Below are 13,444 nucleotides of genomic sequence, written 5' to 3'. Positions count from 1 at the left end.
CATTTGTTCTCCTCTTAGATTAAAAAAGAACAAAGAAAGCCTTTCCGTGGCTTTGGATGAAGGCATGCTTTAAAAAAAAGAAAGAAAATCTTGCTACTTTTTCTAGACTACGGTGACTAGATAACAGGTGTCTGATACTCCACAGATTAAATGTCTGTGGAATATCCCGTTTTCCTCTGTCTTTATGCACCAAGCCTCCCTCGGAAAGCCACATCAAGGCATATCAGGGACTAAATGTCATTTGCTTCTTTGATACCACCCATCTTTCCACTTGACCACCTACGTCACCATCTGTTGGTCAGGGCACAGGCTTTAACATTATAAAACCTAACAACCTAATTTACAAGCTGGAAATAACGGTCTCCTCCCTAAACCCAACTTCCAAACAGGTAAAAAAAAAAAAAAAAAGGAAGAAATAAAAAAGAAAAGAAAAGAAAAGAAAACTACCCCTCTAAAGTCTTCCTGTCATTAAGATGGGCAAGCTCCCATCTGGGATGAATGAGGGACAGAGTCTCCTTGGATGACACCAGCATGTCTTTTGCATAAAGGAAATGCTTGAATGTTGAAAGAAAAAGAAATGAACAAAACTTTTCCCACTTTGGGATTTTTTTTTCCTTATCCATGAGATACTGGACAAATTAGCATCTGTCTCTTGCACAGGAGTCCTCACGTGGAAGGTCTAGAGGGGCATTACTAGTTGCTGGGAAGGGGGCAGAGTTTTCATGGCTGCAGAGCTGTGTTCCTTTATTTATTCAACCTCCTCATGGAAACTCAGATGCAGCAACAATGGATGAAGAGCAAAGGCTGAGTCCAACTAAAGTGAATATGGCATGTAGGGGATGAGTGAGGAAAAAAAAGGCTTAAAGCAGCTTCTCTCTGATTCCCTCTGTAGAGGTGCTGGAGAGAAGGCCGGCTTCAATGATGACAATGGATGGACAGATGGAAACTGCACACTCATTCAGACCACAGAGGCCAGAGGACACTGGGTGCCAAGCTCCTACCCACACATGGATCCAGGAGCTCCTCAAGCCACCCCCCTTCATATAGAAGGGGACACTGCAGTTGGTCTGAACACAGGGAGACCAGATGGAGCCCACAGGGTTGAAAACCATAGTGCATCTGTGTGCCCTTGAAAACGGGGCAAAGAATGTGGACCAGTTCTGATCCTGTTCAGACAGACTGCACTCTACGTAGCACAAGCACGCATATGCCTATATCTTGACTTCTGCGCTCACACCGTGATGCCCACACTCCACTTTCCATGAGCAATCCGTCAGCCATGTGGCACCTCTGACACGGGGAGAAGCAACTCACCCCACTTCTCAATAGCCCATGCCCACTTTCAGGGCTTCCTTGAGGATCTGGGTACTTGTCCTGGTGACACTGTTGGTGCTTTGCTCCCATTGCCATTTAACCCCATTTCCCTAACTGCTAAATCATCATGTAATATTTCATCACGCTGAAAGGAAGAGCCTCCTCATGCTAATTAAAAGTAGAGTGACAAATCACATTTAAAGCCATTTCTGGAGCCGAGGAAGCCAAAAACGTAATTAGAATTATCCTTCAAGGAGACAAAATTTTTCTGTTTTTAATGTGTGCTTCAGAATCAAATGCATTTTCAGAATTTATCTGTCAAGATTATGAACACAACTTAATTTTCTAGGCTATATGCTCAACATAAATTATAGTCATAGCCTCAACTCCCAATGGAATCATGTGAAAATGTGTTACTATTAGCCCCTAACTGGAAATATTTGAATTTCACCAAGGAAATGAAACCTTTTCTATAAACAACAAAATGGAAAATGTTCGGGAGGAAAAAAACCCTCAGCATTATTGTAATACAATGTAATAAGTCTTTTAACCCAATGACTTAAAAATGTAGTTTTAGCAACCTTCAACTTGAAGACTCAGTAAAGCCCATTCATGAAATGTGCTCATTAATTACTTAGCCACGTTGTTTTTCAGATTTTAAAACATCGAAAGACTATATCCAGCCTCTAGAGCAAGCACTGAAGCCACCTTATTGGGAAGTCTTGGGAATTCAGAAAAGGTATAACTCGTATCCAGGTGGTCATCAAATGTGTCTTCCACAGAGCACAGAAGGGTCTCATCACAGAGCTACCCTGATTACTGTAAATTATGACATAGCCATGCATGAAAGAGTATGTTTCCCCTTCCAGAAAAGTCATTAAGTACCACCGATCCCACCTACTAGAATCCGAGAACAGAAAGCACTTCCCTCTCTACAAGCAGAGGGCACCGCAGTGCTCTGAAACCCTGCCAGCCTATCTGCCAGGCCCAAGGCTACTTTCAGGAAGAGCCAGCAGAAACATGTTCATCACTCCTTCTCCTTGCACCCAACTTGGCCACCCTGCCCTCAAGAATGCATGGACCAGAGTCCTGTTCAAATTACAAACACTTTTCAGTTTACTTTGTCTCTCTAAGGCTACTTGTGAACTGTGATCAGAAGAGCTGTCATTTTTGCAAACTGGATCGGCCGGAGGTGAAAGAACTTTACTCACAAATTCCACAACCTGAGACAGCACTGAGCTATTTGAGCCTGTGATTCACTGAGCTACCTTTAGGACATGTGAGCAGAGGAAGAAAGAGCAGAATTGTCTTCAGCTGAACTCAGCATCCATCCTTCCCCCAACCCTGCAGCTGTCTGGGTAGAGCAGAGGTTTCATCATGAATCAGCAGGTCACTGTCACACAAGGTCATCTCCTAACCCAACACATGTGCATGTAGCCCACATTCCTTCATTCACTCATTCACTGTCATTCGTGTTCACATTCTCTCTTGCAGCCAGATCACAGACAAGCCTTCAGTTTGGCACTGACCATCACTTTAACACAAAACAATACGGGGCATTTTTCTCCAGAAAAAAAGTGAAGGATTAGTCCCCATTGACCCTTACCAATACCTACAAGGCCTAATTTAAGACATCTGGTGATGACAGGGACATAAAAGTAATTTTAGAGTAAACCAATTAAAAAGGAAAAATCTTGATCCTATTCACGATGGAGTTAAAGCACTCTGGGTAGCAGAGATGACAGGGCTTTTGACTAATTTGGACAGCTATTTCTGGCAGCTTGCCAATCTTTGTAGTTCCCTTCTGTCAGGTCTCAGCATCTTTTGCTAGTTCCCCCTTCACCCTGCTTTCTCAATCACCAGCACTAACAAACTCCCCTTCCTGGCCCTTCTGTGCACGTCTCCACTGTGACTCCCTTCCCCTGCACGCCTGCATCCCAACCCAGAGCTTTGGGCTTACCTAGGATTCTATATTCTTGACTACATAGACCCGGGTTGGAACCAGAGTTCCTGCAAGCTACCTCCACACTGTAGGACAGGGCCAGGGCTGGCTTAGGGGGAGGGACAGGGACCGGAGGCTGGCCTGGGTGTGACAGAGCAGCATTTGCACAGCAAACCTCACGGCCATCAGGAGACACACAGAGAGACAGACACGACACACACACACACACACACACACACACTCACACATACCAGGAAGTGATGGATGTTACTGAAATGGACCAAAAACCAACAAGCAGTGGGGTAAGAAACAAACAGAAACAAAACAAAGCACTTGTGTTCAGATGGAAAGCTGTTTACTGGGCAGCTAGGGCCTAAGCCCAGGGGCAGGGAAGGTGGCTCGCTGCTCGGAGGGCACTGCCCTGGGAGAAGCCTGGAGGAGACAGGGTGCAAGGGCTGCGCTTGCTCCCCTCCCACGAGGGACGTGCCTTCACCGCTGTCCTGGGGCCCCGTCCCACGAGTTGCAGCAGATCCCTCAGGACAGAGAAAGCAAGGAGAGGGAGGCACTTACCTTGTGGCCCAGAAATGGCTAGTCCACAATTTGGGGAGTGTGCAGTATCTCAGTTTAAACAAAATCCTTGCGGTACTGCTCAACCATGAACTGTCAGCTCTCTAGTATTTCAAATAAGCTTGTAAAGTCGTTAGTGAAAAGAGGAAACAACAAAACAACAAGTCACCTGTAGGGCAATTGTAGTGTTCTTCGCAGGGTATTTTCCCAGCAGTCCTTGTTCTTTCCGTTTCTTGAATTTCCTAAAGTAGTCCTGTATCAGGAAAGTGGCATAGAACTTCCCCACGGTTACCTCATCATCTAGACGGAGAGACCAGACAGAGCTCTCCCGAATCCGCACATTTGCACCAAGAGCCTAAACACTGGCTTCTGGCTGGGGCGGGGGCCGGGGCGGGGGGTGGGCAGTGCAGAAGGCACTGAGCTCTCAGCTTACAACACAGGAGGGACACTACTAAATCTAGCAAAAAGCAAGGTTTGGCAAAGCAGTTAAGGCTCTAAAGGAGAGTCAGTTCAATGAACTGATACTCAAAATTGCAGAAAATAATGTATTTATCATGACTTTAACAGAGCAGTGTATTAGTAACACTATGAAGTGCTGTCTTGGTTACTTACTTAAAATAAAAATTACAAAACAAAAAAGGCTTCATCGGTCATATTTTCACCCCTGTGCACAGGGATTTGCATGTGTAATTACCATGAACACCAAGGGCAACTAACCATCCAAATCCCAATGCCTGGAGATAAAGATAGAGACCTCGGAAAGGTGACAGACAAGCTTGGAAGAAGAAGGTTCAGAAAAGTGACTGCAAACCCAGATTTTCACGTGTCCTTTGACTCTCTGCGAATAGCCTCCATATGCCATTTCTTGGTTTGTAATTCAGAACTGCTTCTTTTTTTGTGCTGTAAGTGACAGCACCAGATAACCTCACAGTTGAGCTGACTTATTTCTGCTTTGTCCAGAATCGCCCCAACATGTATCGCTGGGAACTGGAACTCCGCTGGGCGTGTTACAGGTGATGCATGAGGCAGAATAGAGGCTCTGGCTGTCTCCAGTAAACCACCTTGGCAGTGTGAGTGTGCTCCGGGGTCTCCACAAGCCCTGCTCTCCCAAGGGTGCTTGCTACCAGATCTGCAGTGTGTCAAGGGCTCCTGGGGGGAAAGCTGAAGGCCCCCTTAGCCGCCCATCCCACACGGGGCTACGGACCACTGGCCATGACTTGCAGAGGCTGCGAGGACCAAAGGTTGCTGGCCCTCAGGCTTTAGCACAGCTAAGCATTTGGCCAGGTCCCCCTTGTAAGAGTTACATGTGATCTGGGGTAAGGAGCTCAACCTCATGGGGCTTGTGTCCTCGTGTGTAAAGGGGGCCATGAGGATTACATGGGAAGTGGTATGTAGAGCACTCGGATAAAGGCCGGGGATTGGGTGACTGTGAGCCATCAGAGTCACTGTTCTTTTACAACCCACCAACGGTGGCATCCACTGAAGTGAATTATAGAGCACCACAGACTGGGGAACACTGGGGCCCACCCTATTCACTGATGGATGGGGTTCATTTAGTGCCCATGGGGGAGGTGTACCTGTCTGGCAATACTGAGTCACTCTGGGCTGTCTCCCCAAATTTCTTTGTCAAAGGAAGATGCTTGTGTTATTGTGAGAGAAGATGCTTGAAGTGGTCTGGCTCTGAGAACATGTTATATTCCTTCTAAACCCGAGCTGGGCTAGTCCTGGAGTGGTACAGAGGCCACCAAAGTGAACCTAAGGCTTTGCATAGCACGTGAAACCATGGTCTCTCACCGGTCTCAGGCTGCTCTAATAATGCCCTGACCACAGGCAAAGAGATGAGAGGGGAAGAGAGACCATGCAGGTCTTGACATTTCAGCCCCTGCTTTGCCCTCGAGCCACTCCCCATTTTGCCAGGGTGTGTTTGGAATACAAGTTCCAACAGCCCTACTTTTGGGCATCTTCAGGTGCCAGGTCCTGTGTCAGAGGAGTTCCCCATGGGTCTCATGGCCTCTTCAACAACAGCTCTGAGATAGGGGATCTGCTCACCTCTGACAGGTGGGAGAGGTGAAAGGACTTGCCCAGGCCAGTGGGTTAGGACATGAGCCCGAAAGCCTGGGCTCTTCTCCTCTGCATCACCTCCCTAAGGATGCCCAGCTCCAGCCACACAGGCCGCCTTCTCTGAGGTTGCCTCTCCCAGAGTACAAGTCTCTCTCTACTGAGCTGCATGCAGGGGGTGGGCTGACTGGCAACAGAGTAGAGAATCCTGGAGACCTAGTGGGGATTCTCCGCCTGCTGCGCCACAGCCGGCCTCTTCAGTCCAGGGTTTCAAGTCTTCTCTGTGGGCTCCCAGAAAAACAACACTCTATATACAGAAGGCCCATTGCATTCCTCACTGGGATGCTTTCAGCACACGTAGCCTACCCTTATCTCCCTTTAGCCTGAACTGTGCTAGCCTGGAAGGGCCAAAGGAGCTTCTGCAGGAGGGTCTTGGCTGTCCCTGGCCCAGAACCTGGGGTGGCAGTGCCCTCAGTGCAGAGGACTGACCATGTTTCCACCTGAGGGGTGACTCCAGGGCAGAGGAACAGCCACCAGGGCTCTGCAGGAAGGATTCAAGGACCGCTTGGACTGCTCCACTGAGACACTGAGCTAATTGAGACTGGGCCCAGGAAGAATTCTTAAAAACAGAAAAAGTCAAAGCGAGAGCAGGATAGAAAAGGAAGGAAGAGATGGAATGAATGCAGTCAGGCTGTCTGGGCTCAGGACTGGACAGAAATAGATGGGGTCAGCTCTGAGAGCTCTTCAGGGAAAAGGAGCTAAACATCCAAGTCAAGGGGTGAGGCCCCAAGGCAAGGAGAGCATCTGGGAGGAGAGAGGACTTGTAAAGAAAGCGGGAGGATCCATTAAATGGCATGACAAGACTGAAGAGTGGAGGTGAGAACGTGAGCGACTGTCAGAGATGGGCAATGAGAGAGCTCAGCCTTATGACAGAGGCAGCAGGCAGGCTGTCCCCACAGCCACAGGCCCCTGCATTGCTGAAAGTGCAGAAGGAAAGTTCCCTACTAGTATTCCTGGGCTCAATCGTGAGTGTCACCCTATTATCAAGCTCATGGCAACCTAGGGGCAACTCACATCACACTCATGCTAGCAACGCCTCCTCACATGGGCACCTACTCTATTCTTTAAGGGGTTTCCTGTGTGATGGGGGCAGCGGGCCTGGCTCAGTCTGCTGCTCTCTGACAGGGTTATAGCACGCGGGCCACCGAGCCCCTCAGCCTCAGGGAGCTACCCATCTGCTGGCCCAGAGACTGTACAAATCTTCTCGTTTCCTAAGTGTGCCAAGATGTGGGAAAGCCTGGAACCACTGGCTGACTGGAAGATAAAAGCGGAAAAACAAAGAGATAGATTCTAAAACCCTGCCCGGCAACTCATTTGGGGTCTGTTCACCGAAGCCAGAAAGTCATGGTTTCTTGAATTTCTTCAGTGGCAACAGCACTAATTTGAGATTCATCTCATAAGCACTATCCTAGGCATATACACAAACCCTGACGTGAAATTTCTAGAGTGTTCCATCTCCTACTAAAGCCCCATTTCCTCCTTCTCAGGTTGCACAGTCCCTCTTGATGTCATGTCGTAACAGGTTAACACTTGTCATCCTAAACCTCAGTCCATTTTAAGAAATATGGAGAAAAAGCCACAGGCCGTTACTGGGCCAAGAAAGCAGAAGAACAGTTAGCCTTTATTAGAAATCTAGTAGAACTAACTAAAAAAGGAAGAGAGCTTAGATAGTGATCCAAATTCTGGAGTTTTGTCCTGGTAAAATGAAAAGAAATGAGGTTTCACAGTAAGTAATGTGAATGACACCATCCAAGGGAGTCTGGCCAGAATGGGCACTGACATGTGAGTGACACTGGTTTGTAATGAAGGTGGCATTTCAGGAGAGGTGTCTGGGGCGTGGGGGTAGCAGGGCTCCTGCCCCCCGTGAGGAAGGTTTACTCAGACAGGCACAGCCCACTATTCTGAAGCACGCATCTGTATGTCGAGAAACATTGTAGGGGAATATAGTTGGCAAGAGATAACTCTGATTCCATGCCACCACCCTAAAACAGAATTGCTTCAGAATATTCTGAAAGACTGAGAGTTGAAAAGAATGGAGGCTGCAGAAAAAGCTCAAGCACATTGTTACAACAATTTAGAAAAGCAATTTACCTAAGCCATGCGAGCACTTGGGTGTGCAGCTAGAAAGAACAGAATGAAACCAAAGAGTTGTTTTAAAGGTGCAGTATCAGTTCTCCTGGGGAAAGCCAGGGTTCTCTGGGTGGGAATTAGAGGGTTTTGTTCTTTTTGGTTTGGGGGGCTTCTGCTCTTCCTATCATTTCTTTGGGGGCTATCTTTCCCAGCTTTGAGCTGATGGCCATACCAGGTATGGGTGGCTTCCCTGCAGTGGCACAAGCTCATATGGCTTCTCACTTCATGCTGAGGATCAGAGCTGGCCAGTATGCTGCTCTCTCCACCCTCAAGAAGCAGAGGTTGTTACCTTCTCAGAGGGCGAAGCCTGACCACCATCCTGGCCTGGGGTTCTGGAGTCGGCGTCCAGACCTGAGCCAGACTAACCTCGAAAACTGCAGGGGCTGTGACACTATTAAAGTTAGTTTGGCTACAAAATACACCAAAGCTTATCATGTGCCCAGGGCTAGGATTCTAGAACACTGTGCGATGGCACCGAGTAAACGGATTCTGCACCTTTAAAACTTGAAAATAAAATAGTCAAAAAACAACCACTTCAACTTCTAAGTCCATGTGCACTTAAACAAAAATGGAAAAACAGTGTCTATATTATATATATATGTATGTTATATATATATAAATCTGAAAAAAGTTTAGTCAGTTATTTGATGATCAATAGGAAAAGAAAGAAGCATGCCTGTTAGTCCCGTCCCTACTCTAAATTCTAAATAAAGGGACATTTGGGTAATTATGGTCGTAAACTCAGTTTTGACTAAGAATATTTTGAAAATACCACTTTCTGACAACTATCTTTTTGGGGGGTAGGGAGAGGGAGGAGAGAAGCTTTCAACGATATGTTGAAGGATAAATGGAAACTAGTCTTAAGTATTTCATTTTGGACTGAAAAATACAAGCTTTTTTGTTCTGAGGCAGCAAGCTTGTTCTCTGACATGAATTCCTCCACCACCTGCTCCAGCCATCTGAATCTGCATATCCTTCCCACTGAAACCTCTCCTTTGTCTGGAATGGTCTTCAGATTTCCCCAAAGAATTACAGCAAAAAAGGCCGAAAGGCCTTCTTTAGCTGTTGCTCAGTGCGCTAGCTGATACATAAAGCATGTGCAAACGCTCTGGGCTGGCTGGAGACACTAGCATTGAAACCAACGTGTTGGCCAAGAGCTACTTAGGAAAGAGATTACACTGACCACCAGCTGGAGGGACTACTTGGTCAAGGAGTTTCATGCTGGTTTTCTTCCAGATTTTCTTTATTACAGCTCGAAGTTCTTCATTAGCTTGTTCCAGGTTCCCTGCATTCAAAAAGCAAGAGGGGAAAACAAGCCTTGCTTCTTCTACCCAGCAATTCCTCTCTGTTCTCACCACGGCTGCTGCCCTCCCAGCGGAAACTGGATGGGCGCGTGGACCTCGGATGGGTCTCCCCTCCCACCAGGCTCTCCCCAGTCAGGGTCATACACACTTCCTGTATTCAGCACATAGTTAGCGAGCCGTCCGTCCGATGGGCAGCAACTCCACTCTACTGTGGGAACAACCATGTTGCTCTGGAATCCAAGGCCTGTCATAATCTGAACCTGTCCTACCCTCCCAAGCCAACACCTATTCCTTTCCCACTGCTCCCAGCCTAGAATGCCAAATCTTGCCTCCATCCTTGAAGACTCAAGACTAAATTTCCCCCAAATAAGACTCTCTCGATTCCTGTTATACGTGCTCATCTGCATCACACCGTCGTGGTCTTTTATCAGATAGTCTGATGTTTGTCTCCTTGACATGCCAGTATATAAAAACCCTCCCTCACTGCATCCCTCACTGATGCCAGCTGGGGGCCAGGTACAGAGGCGCATACTGCAAGCAGTGTATATTAGCTTGAAGGGACTGGCTTTGGTGGATAGATTCACCCTCAACTCTGGGGTTGTGAGGAAACAGCTATCCACTGACTCCACAGGCATTCCTTGCTGGCCCCTCTTCCCTCTCTTCCCTCACGGTCTCAGCTTCTTCACCTCTTGGTCACTTCTCAATCTGCTGCAATCTGATTTCCATTCCACCTCTGAAGTTGTCGCCAAGCCAATCTCAATAGCCACTCTCCAGGGCTTTTACTACCAGGGCTGAGCGTGGCCACAAAGACCACTCTCTGCTGGTTTGGTCTCTGCTGGTCTTAATAGTATTTTCCAAGTGCCAACTACGTGCTAGCACTGCATATCCTTCCCACTGAATATATTTCCCCAAAGAATTTCAGCAAAAAGGCCGAAGGCCTTTCTTTAGCTGTAGGCTCAGTGCGCTAGCTGATACCTAAAGCACGTGCAAACACTTTGGCCTGGCTGCAGACATCACCTCATCTTATCCCCAGGACTTCCCATAACGTAGGTGTGTGTATTTCCTTTCCATAGAGAAAGAAACTATAGCCCAGAACAGCAAAATTCCTCACTGAAGGTCATACAAGTATGACAAGTAAAGGGTAGCTGGAACGAACTCATGTGTGATAGTTCTGTCTCTACCAGGTCTCCCACCTATTTCTCCTGCTCTATAGTAAGCAGCGGCAGGAGTCACCTCAAAACTTTCTGGGACAAAGGGAAGCATAAAGGAAAGAAAGAAGGGATGAGAGATTCAGGGACAGCCAGCTGACCCAGCACAAATGTCCTCATTGCACTCACCACTCCCTTCCCCAAGGCCTCCCCATGACACGGAAAGGCGCAGAAGGGAGAACGCAGGTGGGAGATGGCATCTCCTCCCAGTTCTACCACCTGTCCTGCCTTCAGGGAACTCTCACCTTCGGTCTTGATTTTCAGAGCTGTCCGAACCAACGCAAACAGGGTTGCATTAAACATGACTGTCCCGTCACTGTTGAGAGGCATGTTCATGGCAACTAATCTCTGTAAACAGAAATAAAAGTTTCTTAATAGAATGTGAATGATTTATGACGGCCATATCCCTTTTCCACGTGTATTCTGTTTACCCCTCATCTCTTTTCCAGTCAACTTTCAATTTAATTCAACAGCCATTTGAGGAGCACCTACCATCTGTGGGGCTCTGACATGACAAAGATCAAAGCTTTAGTCATAAATGCAAAACGCAAATGCTGCCACTTGGATTTTTTTTTTTACCTTAATTGTTTAATCACCTCCCTGTTCCAGCATTCTTCTCCCTTTCTCATTAACCAGCAGTCCGTGTGTCTTGGGATCAGGCCTCCATTCTGGGCACATCATTAAGGCAGTTGTGAGGGTAAAAGGACTCACCAGATAGAATGAGCCAGGCACAGGTCCCGGGGCTTAGGTCCCCAGGCAACAAGGTTTGTTACTAGTCCTCAAACGGGCGTGTCCTTCAAGTACCTGCCCTGGTGAGACCACTGTGGAGTCCACATGGTTTCTCCAAGTGTTTGGTCTTTCAGAGCAAGATCTCCACTTCCTGCCTCTCTTTTCTCTCTCCTGGTCCCTCTAACACCAGCACGGGGAGTTGGAGAGGACCAGGTGAATAACACCCTCTCCGGCTCCCAGTTATCTCATCTGTAAATAAGACGACATGCCCACCCCAAGGCGGCCATGTAAGGATTAAAGATCATGGACACAGATTTCAGCCCAGGCCCTGGAACAAGGTAAGTGCTAAACTAATGGTAATTATAATTATTAATAGTTTCAAAGCTCTTATTTTTGGCTGACAGTGTGTCCCAAGAGAAAGAGTTTAAAAAAAAAAAAAGGTGTTCTGTTTTGTTTTTTTCCCTCCCTGTTAATGGACTGGAAATTTGTGTTTGCATGATGCATCCCACATAAATTCCCAATCCTACTACCAACCATCCCTATGTCCAAAACCAGCGCAGGCAGCCAGAATGCCCTGGACACTCAGGCAGTTTTCCTGGCAAGTTCCTGAGTCAGCAAAATGTACCACTTTGTGCCTCGAGGACACTTAGGTCCTTTCCGTAAAAGGGTCTAAAAATGTAAACACCAGATGACAGCCATGATCTGGAACCAATCTCGTTCTTAGAAAACAGAAAAGAGGCTAGTCCTGGGAAAGTTGACTTCCTGGGAAAGTCAACTTCTATGGCTTATTCTCCATACTTAGAACCAAAGTCCTGGCCGAGGAGAAGCAACGACCTTAGCAAGGTCCCCGAGGACTTGCCAATGGGGCTTTCTGGATTTTCAGGGCAGGGAACAATGAGTTTGGCTTAGATGTCTTTGAAAGACTGAAATATATATATTGTAGACTCTACTTTGTTAGCTTGGGTCTGTCTAGAGCTGGCCCAGCAACCCTGGGGTGGTAAAACCCCTGTCCCCAAAATCCCTCAGAGCCAAGCGGGAGGGGACCACCTGTTGTGCAAACTGGCTGGATTTCTATTGGGTAGAGTTTCAACAGGCAAATCTTGCATTTCTCCTTTAAAAATGGGAATCCTTCTCTGTTGCTACAACTGATTCAAGGTTCTGTGAGTTCTGTGGAAAGAACACATCTCAACTAGGGCTCACAGAGAGCATGGTCTGATGTGAAAACTACAGAAGTTGGGTGGGTGGGAGATGTGGATCCCTGTGTGAAAGGCCGCTGCCCGCCACACGGCTCAGCGCAGAGGAGCTCTGTCAGCAGAGGGGCACAGCGCCATGTCCACCATCACACAAGATAGAAATGTCCAGGGGAACAAGTCATATCCATTCTACTTCCTGCGTCGATCTTTTAACCATGCCCTCCTCTCTAGCCCCGCTTCCACTGCCCTCACTTTGGCTCTTGTTACTTAACACTTAGATAACCCCAACAGCTCTCCTCGGTGTTCTTCTGTCCCCTGTTTACATCTTCATAGCCAGAGTTTACCTTCTAACATGGAAGGCCACTCGTGTCTTTCTTGGAACTCAGCATGGCAGAGAAGGGTCCTCACAGCTACGCTGAGTTTGTGCCTGTGGCTTTCTGCCCTTTCCTCGTATGTTCTAGCCACACCAGTGACTCCCCATTTCACAGATGACATCCATTCTCCTGCCTCTGCACCTGGTTTCTCTGTGCTCCCTTTCTGCAATGCCCTTCCCACTCTTGCAAACTCCTAATTCTCTCCTTCTGGACCTGTCGCAAATGTCACGTTCTCCTCCACTCACCCAATGACAAATTACATAATTCCCTTCCTATTCTTATTGGTAGCTGAGTTATAATCTGGGAGCTCCTTGGGACAGGAACCACATATTACATTTTTCATCGGTGCATCCCCAGGGCCCGACAGAAGGTTTGGCAGAATGTCACTTAGGCAGTGTCTGTTGAATGGACCAGGGAGTCCCTGTAAGAGAGGCCATCAAACCCCCAAATGGGACACTTACCTTACAGGCCACTCTGTGTGGGCATAATTTCCCAAACCCCAGGGGAGGCTGGATACGGCGGAGCAGAGTGACCACGTCCAGGTGCTTGATCCTTCCCCTGGAGA

General features: G+C 47.5%; 1 protein-coding gene across 5 annotated transcripts in view; it reads right to left on the bottom strand.

The window, feature by feature from the left end:
- The window catches only part of CACNA1D (calcium voltage-gated channel subunit alpha1 D), a 315,463-nt gene that overhangs the window by 27,710 nt on the left and 274,309 nt on the right, over positions 1-13,444 (bottom strand). For all 5 annotated transcript variants that reach the window (XM_033132022.1, XM_033132024.1, XM_033132021.1 and 2 more), the window contains 4 exons: positions 13,341-13,437; positions 10,829-10,931; positions 9,255-9,356; positions 3,993-4,123 (listed from right to left, as the gene is read on the bottom strand). In XM_033132022.1, coding sequence (XP_032987913.1) covers positions 3,993-4,123; positions 9,255-9,356; positions 10,829-10,931; positions 13,341-13,437 — 433 coding nt within the window. The remainder of the gene's footprint in view (positions 1-3,992; positions 4,124-9,254; positions 9,357-10,828; positions 10,932-13,340; positions 13,438-13,444) is intronic.

This window comes from Rhinolophus ferrumequinum, chromosome 17, assembly GCF_004115265.2.
Source record: "Rhinolophus ferrumequinum isolate MPI-CBG mRhiFer1 chromosome 17, mRhiFer1_v1.p, whole genome shotgun sequence".
In the NCBI taxonomy this organism is placed as follows: Eukaryota; Metazoa; Chordata; class Mammalia; order Chiroptera; family Rhinolophidae; genus Rhinolophus; species Rhinolophus ferrumequinum.
Note: the sequence above shows the minus strand (reverse complement) of the source record. Positions and strands in the feature narration are given on the sequence as shown.